At 40.5% G+C, this 21188-nt stretch overlaps 2 protein-coding genes and 1 long non-coding RNA gene across 8 annotated transcripts in view; 2 read left to right on the forward strand and 1 right to left on the reverse strand.

Annotated features, from left to right (window-relative positions):
- LOC114232901 (uncharacterized) overlaps positions 1 to 5223 on the forward strand; it is a 25173-nt gene extending 19950 nt beyond the window's left edge. Inside the window, exon 4 of the long non-coding RNA XR_008558808.1 lies at positions 5168 to 5223. This is a non-coding gene — a long non-coding RNA (uncharacterized LOC114232901). The remainder of the gene's footprint in view (positions 1 to 5167) is intronic.
- The window catches only part of ANAPC16 (anaphase promoting complex subunit 16), an 11717-nt gene extending 1653 nt beyond the window's left edge, over positions 1 to 10064 (reverse strand). Inside the window, exons 1-3 of one of the 3 annotated variants that reach the window (XM_054729226.1) lie at positions 9952 to 10064; positions 5905 to 5955; positions 5208 to 5376 (exon numbers count right to left, since the gene is read on the reverse strand). In XM_054729226.1, coding sequence (XP_054585201.1) covers positions 5208 to 5349 — 142 coding nt within the window. In that variant the 5' untranslated portion in view covers positions 5350 to 5376; positions 5905 to 5955; positions 9952 to 10064. Of the gene's footprint in view, positions 1 to 5207; positions 5377 to 5904; positions 5956 to 9617; positions 9678 to 9951 lie in introns of those variants that run through there. The other 2 variants (XM_008145405.3, XM_054729227.1) reach the window with 2 other exon arrangements.
- ASCC1 (activating signal cointegrator 1 complex subunit 1) overlaps positions 9791 to 21188 on the forward strand; it is a 104473-nt gene continuing 93075 nt past the window's right edge. For 3 of the 4 annotated variants that reach the window (XM_054729224.1, XM_054729225.1, XM_028151366.2), the window contains exons 1-5: positions 10160 to 10467; positions 11536 to 11679; positions 13250 to 13349; positions 17123 to 17220; positions 19655 to 19833. In XM_054729224.1, the coding sequence (XP_054585199.1) occupies positions 11568 to 11679; positions 13250 to 13349; positions 17123 to 17220; positions 19655 to 19833 (489 nt within the window). In that variant the 5' untranslated portion in view covers positions 10160 to 10467; positions 11536 to 11567. Of the gene's footprint in view, positions 9884 to 10159; positions 10468 to 11535; positions 11680 to 13249; positions 13350 to 17122; positions 17221 to 19654; positions 19834 to 21188 lie in introns of those variants that run through there. The other variant, XM_008145406.3, reaches the window with a different exon arrangement.

Genomic DNA, 21188 nt, shown 5'->3' on the forward strand with positions numbered 1-21188 from the left:
AACATGTCCCTTCTTTTCCCTGCTTTTACATTCAGGGTCTACTTTTCAGTGTTTACAAAGAGGGTTTCTGTTTCATTTAGAACTAACACTGCTCAGTTATAAAAGCTATTTCTATACCTAGAATATTAAAATAGTTCCTCTACTTGTTTAAGAATTTAAAAATAGTGTTTAAAAAACAAAAAACAAGAAACCTTAGTCTGACGTCCTGGTCAGCATTTCTCCCCTCCCAACCCAATCGTTTCCTAATGTTCTCCTGTTCTGTGTGTCAGGCAAACACTGACAGCTGACACATTTGGCCATGTAACCACTGTGCTATCAAAATACAAAGGTACACCAAAACGTGAACTAATTTTCATTCTAAGAAGTCAAGCTGAGGGAAAAATAGCTGTTGTTGTTTTTCAGTATATCAAATTACATCACTATGACCAGGACAGAACACTGCTGGGAAATTTCATTCTGTCAACGCAAATTGTAACCTTGATTTTCCCACTGAACCAAAACATTGCAATTTGGATGGCGATAAGAGTACAGTGCAATTTTAGAACCTAGCGCTGTACTGGTGCCAAGAACTGGCAACAAGAAGGTAGCTAACTCGGTCACCACAGCATTTGGAAGATGATTGTGAAATATAACTTAGTTCATGTTATTCCTTGTCAGGCAGGGGCTGATACAGCAAAACACACCCCAAAAGACATAGAGCTCATGTAGGAAAATGTGACATTTACAAGGGTAGCTCAAATCACTTGGGGAAAGTACTTTTTTGCAAAAATCCTAAAACAAATGGAGGCAGGGGACACAGTTGTCTTTTTTTTTTTTTTTTTTAATAGTTTATTGATTTTTTTACAGAGAGAAAGGGAGAGGGATAGAGAGTTAGAAACATCGATGAGAGAGAAACATGGATCAGCTGCCTCCTGCACCCCCGCCACTGGGGATGTGCCCGCAATCAAGGTACATGCCCTTGACCAGAATGGAACCTGGGACCCTTCAGTCCGCAGGCCAATACCCCATCCACTGAGCCAAACTGCTTTGGGCCAGTTGTCTTTTTTTAGGTGGTAGTTCATGTCAGCACTACTTGGTGTCAAGCACTCAGCCATCAATCACAGGTTGGTGCGTCAGCCAGGTATTAAGTGATAAGGAGTTAGGACTAACACATTCTAGCTTCATGCTGACTTTTACACAAGGCAGACCTTATTTCAGAAGACATGGTAAACAATAAGAAACACCACGGATATTGTGTCCAGATGGCTTGAATATACAACCAAGAGGGCTTCTTTTGTCCAATATTCAAAACTGATGCAAAAAAGGAAAATATAATTATTTTCATAAAGTGATGTGCAGTTTAGGGAGAGTGCTACATTCTTTAAATTCAATCTCTTTTCTACATATTGTGCTATATGGGATCCGATCTGATCTTCTCCTCCCACTCCCAGTCCTCTGTCTGAATGTAAGTCATCTATGAGCAGATCATCTACACTGAGCAAAAAAAAAAAATTTTTTCTCCAATTAATTGAATATTATACTGACTGTCCAGTTTAAAGATCTAGGTAAGCTAAAGATATCACTGAGTTTTTCAGATAACTGGGCAGCGAGTAGCTATAAATTCCACTATGGGAAGAGGGACTGTGTGAACATTTGACAACAATGATGCAATTTATTATGGCTCTTCTGTGTAAATATACCAGTGTTCATTATCTTATTCATACCCTTGCTTAAAAAGTCAAATTATAACTGAAGTTTTATTTTAGAAAGAGCAAAGCATAGAGAATTAGAGCTCAATTCTCAGGTGGTTTGAACCTGAACTATATACTGAGCTTTAAGATCTTAAACAAGGCATTGGGGATTATGGGCTATAAGGATCAGGCCAAGATGTATTTGGAATGGAAACTCTTGGAAGTGTTACCTTCTACTTACATTCAATCACTGGTGCTAGCTATTAGGATAAAATGCTGCCCAGTGGGTGTGGCTCAGTGGTTGATCTTTGACCCAGGAACCATGAGGTCATGGTTTGATTCCAGGTCAGGACACATGCCCAGGTTGTGGGCTCGATCCCCAGTAAGGGGTGTGCAGGAGGCAGCTGATCGATGATGTTTTTCTCTCATTGATGTTTCTCTCTCTCTCTCTCCCTTCTTCTCTCTCTAAAAATCAATAAAATGTTTAAATTATAACATTTGCATATTTCCCTTGGTAATCAACTTCAAAGGATGTAAGCTAATGGATGTAAAAGGATGTAAGCTAATCTTTCAAAGAGGCACTCTATAGGCTTTTGCCGCTCTCTATGCCTCTAGAATATACTTTTGCTGATTTGCAGCTCTGTATTAACCACAAAGTCCACTGCTCCTCAGCCACATCCTATTAAGTGTGATATCTGTACTAATCTAAAGACTGGAATTTCTCCAGAGAGGAGTCAGCCTGGGGCAATCTGTCTTCCATTTAGAAATTGTAATCAAACCCTTTGTAACACACCAAGTAGCAATACGTCAGCTTTCCTCTTCAGAGACAAGCAAAGGTTATAAGTACTGAAAAGTTCAGTAAACTGCCCAAATCTAACACCATTGCAACTCCAACAAATAGGATGCTAACAAATTCATTTAAAAGTATATTACCTCACAACAGGAAATTAGACAATGTCAGATAATTTATACTTCAGTGGCCTACAATGTCACTAAAATTCAGCCACTTCTGAGCAGGAAGGCTTACTAATAACTGGGCGAGGACAATTTGGTCAAGGGCAGGAGAACGCTGAAAACTGCTGTATACTGCTTATGTGGTACTGCTCATCAGGGGGCAAGTAGGCGCACAAAAAAGTTAATTCACAAGGTTAGCTACAGGTTAATTGGGCTTATTATCCTAGATTTAGGAGGATACAAGATCAAACTGAACCTGTTAAGATTATAAACAGCATCCAACCTTTGTTTGAAAAGGCAACTCTTTTTACTCTATTTTCATATTCAACTCTTCTTACTCTATTTTCATATTTAATTACACTACTGTAAGAAAAATGGTTTGATACATGGTAATATTAATTGCATAACAGTATCACCTGTAAGAATGGTAAAGATGGCTTTCAAATCTAACATCTTTATTAACTCACATTTAGGAGTATTCTTTTCAATTTAACATTCTTTTTAAAAAACTATTTTTATTGATTTTAGAGAGAGAGGAAGAGGGAAAGATAGAAACAATGATGAGAGAGAAACACTGATTAGCTGCCTCCTGCATGCCCCCTACTGGGGATCAAGCTGGCAACCCTGGCATGTGCCCTGACCAGAGAATCCAACCTGTCAGGCTCAATTTAACTTCCTTGATTTGACCAGGAGAGTTCAGGGATTGCCATCTCTAATTTTTCATATTCTGTCCTTAAGTGTAAGCAGCTTTAAAATATGGGTGAAACTTTATACTTAAGAATAAAAACTGTGCACTGTGAATTTAAACGTAATTCCTCCTACACTAGAAAGCCGACACATTCCTCCATAAAGCACACTGAGATTGAATAAAAATGGATAGAGCTGTAATTTGTTAGAACATCAACATTCAGACTAATCTCAGAAGCCTTTCTTCTTTTAATGTTTCTAAGTAATCTGATGTATACTAACAAAGAATGCTTATAGCTTTGAGACTAAGGAGGTATCTCCAGTATTAAATCCCTCCCATAGCCAGAATTTAAATGACTTCAATCTTAGAGTCTGCTGTTAAACATTGATTCCTCGTCTGTTGCTATAAAACTCATTAAGCAATTTAGTTTTTTTGTTGTTGTTCATTAAGCAATTTAAATGCTTTCAACTTTTGATTTGTTTTGTGGGAAAGTTGCTTAATACCAGGTCTCTGCTACGTATAACCGAAGTCACAATATACTTTCAGTGCCAAATATGGTAAGGCCCCAATTAATACCTCCAGACTCAGTGACACTAACTTGAATATTTTGTTAACAAAACTGAAGAAAATGAAAAGGCAAAGACACAAGTACAGACACTTCAGATGTATCACTATGTTACCCTACCATCTACTTCAATAATCATGATTTGAATTAATTCTAGAAAGCCTTATGGTCCCATTCTTTCCATATTTTCCTGCCAAAATGATTCTTCTATTTGCCCTGGCTTAATCCAAAACTTTTTATGATACCTGATATAAATGAATAAAGATCACCCCTGGAAGCCAACTACTAACTACAGTTTGTAACTTTCTCAGAGACATTTTCAGATTAAATATATTGACTGAAAATTGCAATATTTAAAACAAAAAAATCAATAAATAATTAAGCACAAAAGTGCTAGAATCAAGTAGATTTTGAATTCTTGATAGGTTCTTTGTTGACTTTTCCCCAAATTATGATAAATAGTATAATAGTTAAGGATCATTTTCATGAGACTCCCCTGGGTGTTAGTCAAAATAAAGATTCCTGTGCTGCACCTTAGACGAATTCAGAATCGCTAAGGGTGGGCCAGAAATGGGGACTTGAATAAGCTCTTCAGGTCATTTTTATGCTCCCCGACATGAATCTGATGAATTCCAGGTACCAATGCCATTTCATGCTTCCAGCCTGTGCCCTGATCTTGCCCAGCCAGTTTGCAAATGTGTGCTGAATAAGATGGCGGGTAGTATGATGCAAAAATCCAGCTCCAGTGCTAGAAAAACCACACAGCCCTGCCTGCAGTGGGCCAGCACAGTCACCTTCACCTGTAACAGCGGTATATTACTTCTGATTTCCTCTCAGAACCTCTTTGATGGGGTTAACCTAACTTTAGATTAACGACATAAGACAAAATTTCTATAGCCTACTAATCACAGGGAGACAAGCTGGTGCTAGGATAAAGCAAACTGGAGCAGGAGATCAAGAGAACTTGTGGTTCCAGTGCTTGCTTTGTCTTTAACATGGGCAAATCACTTGAACTTCCCCGGGTCTAAATAACTCTAGATCAGTGGTCGCCAACCAGTGGCCCGAGGACCACTGGTGGTCCATGAGGCCCGGAAGGTTGGCAACCGCTGCTCTAGATGACTTCCTTGAGTTCCAAAGTCTTTTTCAGCTCCAAAGTTCTGATTCTGGAGATTTGTGTTTAAAGATATTATTTTGAAATGGGGATAAAAGATGAAATGTGGAGCTGAAAAAAATCAGGGCAAATTCTTCTAATCCACTGAATAGCATCTTTACAATTAACATTTATTGCAGGTCTGAATCCAATTATCAGCAAAAGGCAGCCTGAGCTCACCTTCTAACATCTCCCCGGCGCCTTTGGGGTAGGTGAAAAGGGCCTTCCGGGGTGGGGCAAGGTCTGAGACACTGAAACCAGATCCACTGACAGAACTTCCGCTGACCCCACCGGCTGAGGAGGACGATGAAGAGGCAGCCATTTCCTTCCGAGCAGAATTCTCACTTCACTGCAGAGAAAGAAAACAGCAATTGGCATGTTTATGGGAGTGAGAGCGACAACATTTCCTTCTAGCTGCCATAAAAGCCAGCACAAGTTTAGTAAAGAATTGGCTCCCCCTTTTTCTACCCTCCACTCCTACAATCTTTTATTGAGCCTCAGGCCAAAATGTCACTCAGGATTTTAAGTGAAGATATGTTTATTCTTAGTTTTTCTACTTAAAACACTATTTCCTACTATTAGTAAACTGTTTATGTCACTTGGGATTGACTGTGGGTGATTTATGGGTTAAGAAGGGGTGACAGGGCCAGGCCAAGGTAGCAATTTGACTGAAGAAGTAAATTAGATGAGGATAAAACAACCATGCCTCATCGGACAGTTTGTCTTGGATACATCCTGACCAAGCCACAGCAAAAATTCACTTATAAAATTTTCCAAATAAAATTCCAGAATAACACTGTGTTCTGTTCCCAAAGAAGGGGATGGTTAGGAAGTACATATTGGCCCTTTTATTAAGAAGTAAAAAAAAAACCCCAACCTTTTCATCCAAGTGTAATATGCAAGTTGATCACTTGGTGGCGTCCCAAGACTGGAAAAAAATAGTTCAGGAAATGATTTCAGAATTCATGGCCTATTAGGAATAGAGCAGCTATTGAGTGTTTCATCTGTTGCCATATCAATAAAATAAAAAAGTCTAAATGTAAATGAGAAAATCTCCACTGAACACACTACTCATTACAAAATAAAACAAAAATACTTTTACCATAGAAACTTATACCATACATTCACAAAAGATTCTAAAAAGTGTGTTTTCTTAAAAAAAAAAAAAAGTCTAGTATTGTGCTAACAGAACTCTCTGCAACTATTAGTGTTCTAATGCCCTACTTCTGCCTGTCCACCATGGCAGCGACTACCCTCATAGTGGTTATTAAACTAGTTGATTGAAAAATTGTATTTCAAATGTTATTTAATGCTAATTGAAATTTAAATAGCCACATGTGGCTAGTGTTTACTGTATTGGAAAGTACAGCTCTAGTATTTAGACTAAAAATGACTTTGAACTGTATACTTGAAAATGGCTAATGGTTAATTTATGTTATGTGAATTTTGATTCACATAACATAAAAATAGATAAAAATGACTTTACCTGGATTTTTAAAATGAATTCCCCTTTTTAATGGCCAGAGAGAATTTTTGCTAAACTTTTTATTTTGCTAGTTGCAAAAGGAATACATTCGTTATAAAAAGTTGAAATGTATTTATTTTTACTGAATTTATTGAGGCGACATTGGTTAATAAAACCATACAGGTTTCAAGTGTACAACTCTATAACACATCATCTGCATGCTGCATGGTGTGCACACCACTCAAAGTCAAGTCTTTTCCCACCACCATTCATGCCCCCTTTGCCCAGTTCTACCTCTGAAACTTATTTTTGGAAAAAAAAATTTTTTTTTAATGAGGAAAAGCTATACAGATATAAATTCTATATATGCATAATCCAGTTTCCTAGCAAGGGAAATAATATACTGTGCATTTCTGAAAATCTGGATGTTCTGTTTCCTTAATTTTGTGATTATGATTTAAGGTTGTGAGGGGAAGCAGGCCTTAGTTTCTGATTTCATTATATGTCTATAAGTAATACTGATTAATACTGCAGTGGGATATGGGAACAGTAAGGCAACTGCTATAATTAGAATGTCAGCCCATTTAAAAATGCAAACTAATGACATTTCAACCTTGTATTAGGTCACTTTTCCTTTTTTCCTCTGGGCTCTGTAACTTTCCAAATTGTATTCATATTCATAGAGGCAACACCTTTTGAAGTTAGATTCATATCCAATCCCTTGGACCACACTAGCTCAAAACACAGCATGACATGTTTAAAAATTCTTTTTAGATTCCTGTTGGGATCTAAATAAAGTATACAGACAACTTAGCTATCTTCTGGAGAGTAGCTCAGTCTTATTTCCCATGAGTTCAGAAGAGACCCACTGTGAACTGTTTACTAGTATATATCTCACCTAAGACTTAAACTCTAATCTTTTTCCTACACCTTGACATAAGCTTCAATCAGTTGCAAATGTAAGGGATACTTTGTATTTTATTATTTTTATTTTACTTTTATATATTTTATTGTTTTTTTACAGAGAGGAAGGGAGAGGGATAGAGAGTTAGAAACATCAATGAGAGAGAAACATCGATCAGCTGCCTCCTGCACACCTCCTACTGGGGATGTGCCCGCAACTAAGGTACATACCCTTGACCAGAATCGAACCTGGGACCCTTCAGTCCGCAGGCCGACGCTCTATCCACTGAGCCAAACCAGTCAGGGCGGGATACTTTGTATTTTAAAATCCAGTTGGTCAATAGAGCACTCAAGCTAACTGCCAGAGTGCAGACAACTTCAAAAGCAAGACACAGTGTGACTTCTAAATTGAATATAATCAAAGAAATTCCCTTCATCCTATTTTTTTTCAAATTCAGAACAACTAGCATTCAATACACAAAACAACAGGGTTAAAAATTAGAGTGCAGAAATAGCACAAAGCTAACTTTAACATAAATAAGCAGTTTTCTGCTGAGGTGGGAAGATACACCTAAGTTCAAACTTTAACGATTTAGGTTAAATTTTGAATGGTATCAGCAGGTGGTAACAGAGTTAAAGTGAAACTAACAATAAACCCAAGTTTGAATGGCTCTATTAAGGCAGGCATTGTGATCACCAGAACCAAACATAATGCCTGGTCTATACTCAGTAGCTGTTGGTTTAAATAAATGTTTACTACATGAACTAAACATTTCACAGGAATCATAAAGATTCCTTAAAGGTCATCTAATACAACTCCCTCATTTTATAAATGATCAAACAAAAGTGAGGTATAGAGGCTTTAGCTTATTTGCTGTGACATTTTTTAAGCAATGGCTTTGTTGGCATGTCGTGTCATGTGAGAGGTGAAATAGCATAGTGGTTAAGAGCTCAGATTCTGGCCCTGGCCAGAGTGGCTCAGCTGGTTGGAGCTTTGTCCATATACCCAAAGGTTTTGGGTTCCATTCCCCTCCAGGGTACACCCCCAGGTTTTGGGTTCAAACCCAAGTGCAGGAGGAAACCCATTGATTTTTCTCTTTCAGAGCTCAGATTCTGAAGCTTCTAGGCCTACGTTCATGTCCTGGTTTTTGCTACTTATTGTATAATTCTGCACAAATCACTTAGCCTCTGTTCCTCAGCTGCCTCATCTCTAAAATGGGAATAGTACCTACCTTAGAAGTGTCATGAAGGTTAATATTAACTAAAGCACTTGGGACATTTACAGGCACAGTAAACAATATTATTAGCTCTCCCAAATCACTAATGAATATTTACTCTTGAATCTTTTTTTTTTCTAGGCAGATTTGCTTTTCATACTTACTATGTCCTAATACACTCATAGGAAAAGTTCTAATTCTCTCCATTTGACAATGAGTCAGCAAGCTCCTAGAGGGGAAAGGATCTGCTCAGGAAAAGGAAAAATGCCCTCCATTAATGCGCTTCACACTTTCATTTTAAGGTTCATGATCTTAGAAAGAGTCTTGTGAACTAGAAAAGGAGGAAGGAGTTGTCTTTCTACCTTCAAGTCCTAGCACAAAGTTCTGGTCAAAATGGCCAAGTGGAAAATAATGAAAGTCAATTGTAATTGAAAAAAAAAAAAGACCTAGCACAGATCCTGGATCATAATGTTTCCTGCAGGAATGATTAATAAATAAATGACAGGGCACAGTGCTAGCAGGTCAGCAAAAGTTATGAAGGGGATAGAGGATTGGTTCATTACTGTTTTCTTTTCTTCCTCATTCTGCAAATCTATCTGCCACTAGGCTGCCACGCCCAAAGTAGGTGGCTCGGTAAGATTCTGTTGAATAAATATTGATGAAGTAACCTGGAGTTTGGCCTTATCAGTGAAGCTGGGACTACTGGCAATGAGGGTCCTCACAGAAGAGCAATGCTATTTTGGGGGGACACAGAATGTTCCTGTCCACACTAAGATGGTTCAGTATTTACTTCACATACGACAGGGATGACCTTGTATTCATAAACTATTTTTCTTCCTAGCAGATTTATGCCTATTTTGTTAAAAAAAGATTCCTTCCTTTTGAAAAGGTCTTATTCAAAAGATAGACTCTTAAAGAAGGTACCGTGGTACAATGGCAAATTATAAGCAATCAAATTCCATCAACAAATCATTCCACTGTATCCCACTTAAATAGCTGCATTACCATTCAAACAGATGCTGCCCCTAAAACCAGGTGGGGTGAGAGAAAGGGCCGAAGAGGGGAGGAGTCAGAACGCCCAAGGTTCCCCAACTAATTCCAAGCCAACTTCTCCCCAACCCCCATTCGGCCCCAAGGGGCCAACGCGCATGCGCCACTGCTAGGCGCGCATGCGTTCTCAGTCCGTCGCGGCCCGTGGGAATTTCCTTTTACACGCCCTCGGCGGCAGGCTCCTGTCTCTCCTAGCTTCTCCTTTTCATTAGTCCCTGAAGGTAGGATCCCAAGGATAAACTCCCTTTCCGCAAAGCTCCTGAGCCTCCCTGAGCCCTCGGCAACTTACCTCAGCGGTTTTGGCACTTTCCCCTTCAGCCCCGCCCCCAGACATCAGCCGGAGCGGCCACGCAGAGAACGACGGGGACGGCGCGCTCGCGCCCGTGTAATGTGGGCGTGGCCTGGGCGGGCGGGCAGGCGCGGAGAACGCGCTTCCGGAGAGGACTTCCGGGTCCTTGGTCCCTTCTCCCCGCCGCGGTTTTTCGGCAGCAGCGGAGTCCTCTGCAGTTAGTTACGTTGACGTACTCCTCTTCTTTTGCTCGCGTTTATGATTCAGGGCTTCAGCTTCGATGTCGCAGGCCTTCTGCTTTCCCCTCCCTCTGCAAACCGCCATGAAGCCGGGCTAAATTGGGTGTCCCCATTCCTCCTGAGCGGTGTCCTAGCCCTGGGAAGGCAGATGAAGAGTGTGCTGTCGTAACCCTAACTTCTTCCAGAGCTCCTGGTCTGAGGGCTCGACCTTGGCATTAAAGCTTTTGTGGAGAGCCTTTTATTTACTTATTTTTATAGAGGTCCTGGAGAAATAAGGGTATTACTAATCATGTTCCCCTCTTCTCCATTCAAGTCTCTTTTTCTCCTTTGTTACTTCTCACAACACGAAATGTCTCCTTGGTTCTGTAAGCCAACTATCAGAGTGACTTGCTGAGGGGGGCTGAGTATTAGTCTAATTATTAAGGATTAATCTGTTTTCTTTGGAACTTTATTTTGGGCGTCAAGACTAACCCACCTATGTGGTAGGAACATTGGTTGAATTTAAACACAGCCAGCCCATAAGCAACCCTTTGTTTCCTGAATTAATTGATTCATTAAGTTGTGACGAGAACTTTGGCTTCTCAGTGAGTGGTGCACAGTTTGTTGGGCAGTGGTCTATGGGAATTGGATTCCTCCTCTCAGCAATGTGTTTCTCCCCCTTTTTATTGAATTTATTGAGGTGACACTGGTTAACAAAATTATACCGGTTTTAGGTGCACAATTCCACAAAACGTCATCTGTACACTGTATTGTGTGTTCACCACCCCAAGTCAAGTAACAATGTGTTAGTTTGAAGAATCATGTTGGTTAAGTCATATTTTAACTTTTCATAGGCAACTGGATCTATTTTGGGGTGTATATTTCAAGCACCTCTGAAAGTAGTAGGGGCCTTTCCCCCCCTCTGAGTGATAAGTGTATTAAATGTCCCTGATTCTTTTAATTATCATGCTTCATAGAAAGGTGAAACACTTTGCAAATGGTTAAACACAGAAGGTTGCATTTTACTCCTTTTAGGTTAAAGTAATAAACAGATCTCTATTTCTTTCAAGTCCGTGGACAGGCTGTATATAATGGGTTCAATATCTTTTAATCACATTTTTTTGGAGTGCTGAATAGTTTACAAATCACTGTCTCCAGTGAGCCAGGAGTGGTAGAATGTAGTGGAAAATGAAGCAATTGACTTAAAACAGTTTACAAATAGGGAGGCCTGATGGAAACAGGGCTGCTTTGGCTTAGGATGTACTGTGAACGGATGCCCAGTTTTGTCCTTTCAGGCCTAAGTAATGATCCACATGTAGAGTTGTTCTTTCTGATCAAAGGTAAGGTGATCATTTATTTTTTTCAGGACTTTACTGGAATAGTGTTTGGGAAAGTATCATGGAAGTTCTGCGCCCACAGCTTATAAGAATTGGTGGACGGATTTATAGGAAGAATCCCATTCAAGAACAGACTTACCAACATGAAGAAGAGGATGAGGACTTCTATCAAGGTAACCCTAGTTGCTCTTTGGTCAGATTAGAAGTAAAATGTTCTCTGTATTGTAGAAGCAGTTCTTTGTTTTGTTTCAGTGTGCTGCTCTGTTGTACTGAAATTTGGGATGATTGGCTTCTCACAGCTCTATTTGTGTTGGTGTGCAAGGGGACTGATGTGTTTGAGTGTAATGAGGAGTCTTAGTGGCAGTTCAAAATCTAGTTACATTTCATCTTTGTACACAGGCTTAAATGTAATAAGGGGCAATTTTAGTTAAGTATTAAGATTAGCCATTAATATTCTGTAACAAAAGTAACTTCCTTTATCTGTAAAGTTGTGAAGTAATATATATATTTAAATAAATGAATATATGTAAAATATTTTATCCAGTGCCCAATAATGTTAGCTGTTATTATTGTTCCAAATACACAACTTTTATTATGATGTAGGGATAATTTTAAGAGATAAATTAAACAGCCAGTTGGTCAGGCTAATTAACTTGGACTTGGGTTAAATGCATAAATTGGCAGGGTCTTTGAGGTTCTCTGCTTTCTTTTCATTTTGCTTTATAAGCTTTTTCATTGGACCCTAAATCTTGGAGGTTAGTCTCTTCCCTGATGCTCCCCGTGATTTCCCTTCAGCTTTGGGGCCTTTGGATTCCTTTATTTCACTTTGTCTCTGCTGTATGGAGTAAGTTCTCACAGTATCCCTCCAACTTTATTCATTGGAAGAATTTTATGTCTTAAAACTAAAAACAACTGAGTTGTACATTTTTAAGAGGATGAATTTATGTTATGTGAATTACATCTCCATAAAAAATAGTAAAACTTAAAAAAATATAAATATATATTTTTATTTCAGAGAGGAAGGGAGAGGGAGAGAGAGCTAGAAACATCATTAATGAGAAAGAATCATTGTTTGGCTGCCTCCTGCAGGTCCCCCACTAGGGATCGAGCCCACAACCTGGGCATATGCCCTGACCTGGAATCAAACCCCCTGACCTCCTGGTTCGTAGGTCGATGCTCAGCCACTGAGCCACGTCGGTGGGGCAGTAAAACTTTTTTTTTTTTTAATATTTTTATTGATTTCAGAGAGGAAGGGAGAGGGAGCGAGAGATAGAAACATCAATGATGAGAGAGAATCATTGATCGGCTGCCTCCTGCACATCCCCCACTGGGGATCAAGCCCGCAACCCGAGCATGTGCTCTTGACTGGAATTGAACCTGGGACCTTCCAGTCCACCGTCCAACGCTGTATCCACTGAACCAAACCAGCTAGGGCAAAACATTTTTATTAGGTCTTAGCTTTCTGGGAGAAAACAGTTGGGAGAAACAGTGGTATGTACTTACTAATTTTCCAAGGTTCCAAAATTGGAAGATTTGAAATAGGTGTTTTTTATTTTTTATTTTTCTTCTAAGAGCAGGTCACAAGGACCGTCAGAACAGTGCTCTGCAATGTAAAGTGTTGGGCTGTTGTGTGTGCATGTGTGTTGCTTTTTTTGTAAACCTTGAGAGTGGTTGTCAGCTTGGGGAGAAGACTGTTGTCCACAGAGCAGCAGCTCTGTGCAAGATGTTATGGTTTCTGTGCAGGCTTCGTGGAGTGTGCAGAAGAACCCTGTGATGGCTACGAGGTGGTGCAGACCCAGCAAGGTTTCCAGTGTACCGTGAAGGCCCCCAGCCTGCTCTACAAGTGAGTGAGGTCCTGGCAGCTTCATGAGGAGGCTTTTCCAGGAAACTCAGCATCAACCTGACTCTTCTCTCTTCCACACTTAATTGCAATGCTTGATTACTAATGACAAAATAGTTTAGGGTTTTATGTCCTAGAATTTCTTTTTTACAATAATTTTTTATTTTTAATTACAGTTGACATATATTTAGTTTTAGTTGTACACCCCAGTGATTAGACATTATACAACTTACTAAGTGATCATCCTAATAAATCTCATACCATACCTATTTATTAGAATACTAGTGGCCCGGTGCATGGATTTGTGCACATTGAAAGGAAATTAATTAGAAGAAAGATTTGTGCAGTAATTGCATCACTGCAAAATATTACATGTCAAAATAGTATATATAATAGCTATATATATAAAAGCCTAAGCGACTGTCTGACCGTTTGACGGTCCAACTGGTAGGTATGATGTGCAATGACCACCAGGGTGCAGACACTCAATGCAGGAGCTGATGAGCTGCGGTGACTTGGCAGCTGCGGTTCTTGGGTGACACTCCCGGAACCAGAGAGGAGGGAGCCCAGTTCTGGGGTGTGTTACCCGAGAACTGACCTCTCACAATCTGGGACCCCTCGGGGGATGTCGGAGAGCCAGTTTCGGCCCAGTCCCCACAGGCCAGGCCGAGGGATCCCACCTGTGCACGAATTCGTGCACTGGGCCTCTAGTAGTATTATAAAATTAAAATACAAAATATTTTAATATTGCTATTCGCCCTTTCTCTATAATAGAAGTGTCAACCAAATTCACGATCGACAATGACAGATTGAAACACACACGTTCGATTGGCGCCAGTGAGAGCTCTATATGTATCGAGAATGGGCGAGTCAATTTAGCCTTTTATATATATAGGATAAACTTGCTTAATTAGACCTGCTTTCTGATTTAGCTAAACTTTTTTCAGCTCAGTGAAGCACCCCAACTTCTCTTTCAGGTAATTGTCAGCAACACAGCAGTAAATATCAACAGGAAGCAGATTATTATTGTAGATCACACAGGGAGAACAAAGGGTAAAATATTTACTGCAGCAGAGTTTGCCTATATTCTGCGTAGTGAGAAAACCTGAAATAATTTTCAAGGTCCACCATTTCTTCATTTCAGTTGGGTCAAGTTTCTGAGCTTTCTAAATCTCTGTTTTCTGGCTAATGAAAGGAAAATAGGATTTCACCAAGTCTCCTATCTACATACTCCAGGACTTCTGTGAGGATCAAATGAGATGAGGCATGGGAAAATGCTTCACAGACATTTGGTTCAAGTGTAAAATGTTTGCACCTGGCTATAAAGCAAGTTGTGTTCCTGGGCTGAAGAAACTCCAAGGAGGCTAGTCACTAGGGAGAGGAAGCCGGGCGTTGCTACGTGACATCATTACCCGGTGCCCACAGCCACTGTTTCTGGGCTGGGCTGTGGGCTGCATTTTGTGCCATGGGGTCTCAGCAGTGTCGGCTACGATTTGGTGGGCTCTTGCTCCAGGGTGGTGGTGGGGCTTGTGTCCCACTTGGGGGAAGCCGAGTGTTGCTTTGTGGCACCAGATTCACACTTCCGTTTCTCTGTAAATGTCCAGTGCACGTCACAGCAGCTCCTGCATTGAGCATCTGCCCTCTGGTGGTCAGTGCTTGTCATAGCGACCAGTTGGATGGTTGGACACTTAGCATATTAGCATTTTATATATATATAGATTATATATATATAGAGTAGAGGCCTGATGCATGAAATTCATGCAAGGGCCTTGACCCCTGCCGCCGCCGCAGCTGCCACTGCCTCGGCCTCTGCCCGCCACCGCGGCGCCTGGAAGGACATATGGAAGGATGTCTGATCTAATTAGCATATTATGCTTTTATTATTATAGATAGATAGCCAAGATATGGAAGCAACCCAAGTGCCCATCAATATGAGTGGATAAAAAAGCTGTGGAACATATATACAATGGAATATTACTCAGCTATAAAAAAGACTTAAATCTTAACATTTTCAACAGCATGGTTGGACCTAAAAGGGTATTATGCTGAGTGAACTAAGTCAGAGAAAGACAAATACCATATGATTTCATTTATATGTGGGATCTAAAGCAGCGGCCGCCAACCTTTTGGATCTCACGGACCACCAGTGGTCCGCGGACCACCAGTTGGCGACCACTGATCTAAAGAACAAAATAAAGGAAAAAATAAAGAAACAGACTTAGAGATACAGAGAACAAACTGATGGTTGCCAGAGGGGAAGGGAGTTGGGGGACTGGGTGAAAAGATGAAGGTATTAAGAAGTACAAATTGGTAGTTACAGAATAGTCATGGGGATGTAAAGTACAGCATAGGAAATATAGTCAATAATATTGTATTACTATGTGTGGTGCCAGGTGGGTTCTTGAAATATCAGGGGATCACTTTGTAAAGTATATGATTGTCTAGCCACTATGCTGCACACCTGAAACTAATATAAAATAACATGGAAAAAATTTAAAGCAAATGAACAGTTTTAGACATAGTCACCCATGCTACTGGGTACTGTATTGAAATCATAGAAGCCAAAATACTGTTGATGATGGGGGAGTTTTTTCTCTTAACTTTATTCAGTATAGTCCAGTGATGGTCTCTTAATGCTTTATAGATACGGAAACTTCTCTCCTGGGATCTAGTAGTCTCATTCACTGTAACAAATCTAATTATTATGGGTTCCAGAAGATAACTTTGGAATGTCAGAATTATTTATACTAGGAGTGCTAGGCAAGTAGTGTAAATGTATCAATAGATAATCAGGTGGAGTAGGTGAAAGGTAGTAGGTAGTGATGGGATTCATGATGAGCTCATGTTCCATTTTTAGGGATGAGAATAGGCTTCAGTCTGTTGTTGTCATATCTTCTAACTTATCTATAGAACCTGGAGATCTAAATTTAGGTGAAATTTCCAAATTTTTAGGTAAAATCTCCCAAATAAAACATGTCTATGTGAATTCAGCCTCCTGAGGTTTACCTGTTGATCCTCTGTGCTTTTGAATCTATCCTGAATGGTGGATGCTGCTCTTTGCTAAGCTCTTTACCCTTATTTAATTAATTAAGGACAATTCCCTTAGGATGAATTCATAATGTAGTTACTAGTAACGTACACTCCAAAAGGACAAGGCTCTCCCGCCTCAAACTGTAGTCCCATTGGTTGCTGGAATTGCCTTTGAGACTATGTCAGCTTTCCTTTCAGTCAAGTGCAGACTCAGATTTTAATGTAATTTTGAGAAGCAAACAGATGTTAGGCATAGTTATTATCCTTTACATTGAATTTGGCTGTAGGACATCCTTTTGTCAATGAGTGTAATGCTGTATGTTCTGTAAAGCTACATGACTTGTGCCAGGCCAGTGTGGTCAGTGGTTGAGCATCAACCCATGAACTAAGATGTCACCAGTTCGATTCCTGTCAGGGCACAGGCCTGGGTTATGGGCTCGATCACTAGTAGGGGGTGTGCAGGAGGCAGCCAATCAATGTTTCTCTCTCACTGATGTTTCTATCTCTCTCTTCCTCTCCCCTTATCTCTCTCTAAAATTAAAACAAAACAAAACAAAACAAAAAACCCCCCACAAAAACAAAACAAAACTATATAACTTGTAAGTTCCTCTACATTTATTAAGCTTTTACTGAAGCACTTTTCTGTAACGGAGTATCTCTGGCGACTTAAACATGATGGAATTCTTTATTTTGGCACATTTTTGCCCAATCTCCTTCCAGTAATTAATTTTTTCTTTATATTATAGGCATATAGTTGGAAAGAGAGGGGACACTAAGAAGAAACTAGAGGTGGAGACCAAAACTTCTATTAGTATTCCTAAACCTGGACAAGAAGGAGAAATTGGTGAGACCCAGTGTATATGTTATATTTGCAGTCATTTTTGTGTGTGTACGGAATAATGTAACCCAACTGAGGTGTTTAGTGACTGTATTCTTTATGAGGTTCTGTAGCTATTGGCCTTTTTGTGATATATCAGTATCAATCTAACAAATGGAGAAAGATGTAATTATACAACCTTATCTTGATTGAATACCTGGGCCTTCATTTTGTACTTTACCAGGCACTGATGGGATAAAGCTTCCGAATTTCATTGTGATTTGATTTATTTTATGCTTTAGTAGCTTGAAGTGGAGTGTGTGAATTGTTTCAAGTTAGAATTAGAGAAAACCAATGAGACCTGCAAATTTGAAATAAAGTCTAGCCCTTTCCATAAGTGTTTGCTTGTTTTTACCTTGCTTTGTAGACTCTGAGTCGTGATTAAAATGCCAGCCTGATTCAAATAACTGCTCAAGTGAGAAAAAATCGTTTGGTAATATAAAACAAGTCAGAAAATGTCTGTACCAAACATCAGTGTGAACCAAGGGCAACAACTTTGAGTGAGGGGCAGTGTTGGGGACAAATTTTTTAAAAATTCATCCTAAAACTATAGGACTTCTAAAAAATCAACTAAGTTCAGCAACCGTCGATAATTATTTTTCATAAACACCCACAGGTTGTATTGTTTTAGGAGAAAAAAATTCAAGTACTCTTCTTATTTTGTGCTACATAAGAATAATCACTGTGACAGATAAGAAACAGTTGACTGTAGAGCAGTCTGTTCAAAAGAACTTTCTGTGATGATGGTATGCTCTATGTCTGCACTGTCCAGCACAGGAGCCACTGGCCACAGGTGACCACGAGTACTTGAAATGTGGCTAGTGTGACTGAGGAACTGAGTTTGTAATTCTATTTAATTCTAATTCATTTAACCTCTAGTTTCACTAGCTGCATGTGGACTCCTGTATTGGACAGCACAGTACTAGAGTTTCCCAGCATCTTGTAACTTCAGTAAACTCCAGCCTAAGAACTTTAACAACATTTATAAAGGACTTTTTAAAAATAAAATATTCAGTTCATTAGAATTACAAGTGAAGCCATGGCTGGTTTGGCTTAGTGGTTAGGGCAACTGAAGAGATGAGGGTTTGATCCCCAGTCAAGGGCTTGTACCTGGGTTGCAGGTTCAATTCCTGGTCCTGGTCAGGGCTTGTGTGGGAGGCAGCCAATCCATGTATTTCTCTCACATCGAAGTTTCTTTCTCTCTCCTCGGCCCTCCTTTCCTTCCTCTCTCTCTAAAAATCAATGGAAAAAATACCCTTGGTGAGGTTTAACAAAAAAAAAAAAAAAAAAAAAAAAAAAGACTTACAAATAAAAAAAAATCAACTTGTGTCTTTCCTTAAGCTTTAAAGTTCAAGTTACAAATATTGAAATATTTTATAATTGCATTTAAGCTTATTTATCTACTCCCCCCCCCCTAATTTTATAATTACTGTATGCTTTAAACGTGGAAGCTTGCAGAAATTATATACTGGTATAAAGGGAAATCTTTTGTAATAGGAACTCCAGACCTAATTGCCATTGACAGTTGAATATGTTCCCCATTTTTGCTATCCATATGGTAATATACAAATAATTTTTATTTTAAAAATATATTTGTATTGATTTCAGAGAGGAAAGGAGAAGGAGAGAGAGAGAGAAACATCAATGATGAGAGAGAATCATTGATTGGCTGCCTCTTGCATGCCCCCTCCTGTTGATCGAACCTGCATCCCAGGCATGTACCCTTGACTGGAATCGAATCTGGGACCCTCTGGTCCATAGGCCGATGCTCTATCCACTGAGCCAAACTGGCTAGGCTGGGTTTCTTTCTATCTAGGTGTGGGAATTGCTGAGTCATATAGTAATTCCTTTTTAACTTTAAAAAATATACATATTTTTATTGATTTCAGGGAGGAAGAGAGATAGAAATATCAAGGATGAGAGAGAATCATTCATTGGCTGCCTCCTGCATGCCCCCTACTGGGTGGGGATCAAGCCCCACAACCCAGGCATGAGCCCTGATTGGGAATTGAAGTGTGGCCACCTGGTTCATAGGTCGAAGCTCAACTGCTGAGCCTACACTGCCAGGCCATTTTTAACTTTTTAAGGAACTGCAAAACTTTTTTATAGCAGCTGCATCATTTTACATTTCCACCAACAAAGTATGAGGGTTTGCTTTGTAGCTTTTGCTTTGTAGCTCATTTTCTAGTTCATCAGTTGGTCTTTAAGGATTTTTTGTTTTAAGACCTCATCTGCTTAGATTGAATTCATTTTTAACTTTCTTACTCTTGATTCTGTCCGCTGTTTAGAATTATGTACACATTCAGCAGCTCCCCACATATGACAGTATCAGGAGGTCGCCTATCTTACAAGCATTTGATGGTCCTTGAGTAGGTTAATTGTATATTTTGTTTGTTTGCAGTAATCACTGGCCAGCATCGAAGTGGTGTAATTTCAGCCCGAACTCGGATTGATGTTCTTTTGCTCACTTTTAGAAGAAAACAGCCCTTCACTCACTTTCTTTCCTTTTTCCTCAATGAAGTTGAGGTTCAGGAACGATTCCTGAAGTTCCAGGAGGAAGTACTAGAGAAGTGCTCCATGGTAAGTAGCAAACTAAACAAATCAAAAAGTTTAAAAGAAAAATTAAGAGTACAAAAGTGGTTTATAATTGAAACAGTAGATACAAATTTCTTCTACCAAAAAGGTAATCATTTCTGATGGTTCCTTTTAATTCTAAGCTGAAAACAAAACAAAACTGTAGACATATCAGGATATAAGTGTCTATATATTATTGAAATATTCTTTAAAAATTTTAAGACACAAAAGGATCATCCTAATATACATACTAACCTGCACCTTGTGGATGGCAATGTTAATGAGATGTCATTATCTGTAGATCTTCTACCTCTGACAGTCATGGATTATTTGGGGTAACAAAAAACAATTTTGCATGTGGAATTTTTATACTTACACTAGAGGCCTGGTGCATAAATTCATGCACCGGTGGGTCCCTTGGTGTGGCCTGCGGAGATCGGGCCCCCAGCTCATGCCCCCAGCCTTGCAGCCCCACCTGGCACCCTGCTGTGGCCTGGCACCACCCTCTCACCTGCTCCACCATCCCGCCTGTGGGGCAATCAATCGAGGCCGGGGCCCCCTGCTGCCGCCGCTGGTCGTCGTCTGCAGGATGGTCGGGGCTGGGCGCGCCCTCCCCCAACCACCCCCCCGCCTGGCTCCCTCAGCACCTGGGAGCTGGGCGGCAGCCCTGCCCCCCGCCACTGCCACTGGTGCAGGGAGATCAGGCCCCTGCTTGCACCTGCCTTGGCCTGGTGCTGCCTGCTCACCTATTCCACCATCCTGCTCTCGTAGGGACCCATCAGAGCCAGCAGCACCTCCACTGCTGCCCGCTGCCAGCGCTGTGTTGCTGACGCCTGCAATGTTCCGTGCTGCCCCCTGGTGGTCAGTGCACTCATAGCAAGTGGTCGAACTCCTGGTCTCCCGGTTGAACTCCTGGTTGAACCAAGGGGACAATTTGCATATTAAGCTTTTATTATATAGGACTAGAGGCCCGGTGCACGAAATTCGTGCATGGGGTGGTGTGTGTCCCTCAGCCTAGGCTGCACCCTCTCCAATCAGGGACCCCTCGAGGGATGTCTGACTGCCCGTTTAGGCCCGATCCCGGTAGGATCGGGCCTAAATGGGCAGTCGGACATCCCTCTCACAATCCAGGACTGCTGGCTCCCAACTGCTCACCTGCCTGCCTTCCTGATTGCCCCTAACCACTTCTGCCTGCCAGCCTGATCACCCCCTAACCACTCCCCTGCCAGCCTGATTTATGCCTAACTGCTCCCCTGCCAGCCTGATTGCCCCTAACTGTCCTCCTCTGCAGGCCTGGTCACTCCTAACTGCCCTCGCCTGCAGGCTTGATCGCCCCCAACTGCCCTCCCCTGCTGGCCATC

The sequence above is a fragment of the Eptesicus fuscus genome, chromosome 17 (genome assembly GCF_027574615.1).
Source record: "Eptesicus fuscus isolate TK198812 chromosome 17, DD_ASM_mEF_20220401, whole genome shotgun sequence".
NCBI lineage: Eukaryota > Metazoa > Chordata > Mammalia > Chiroptera > Vespertilionidae > Eptesicus > Eptesicus fuscus.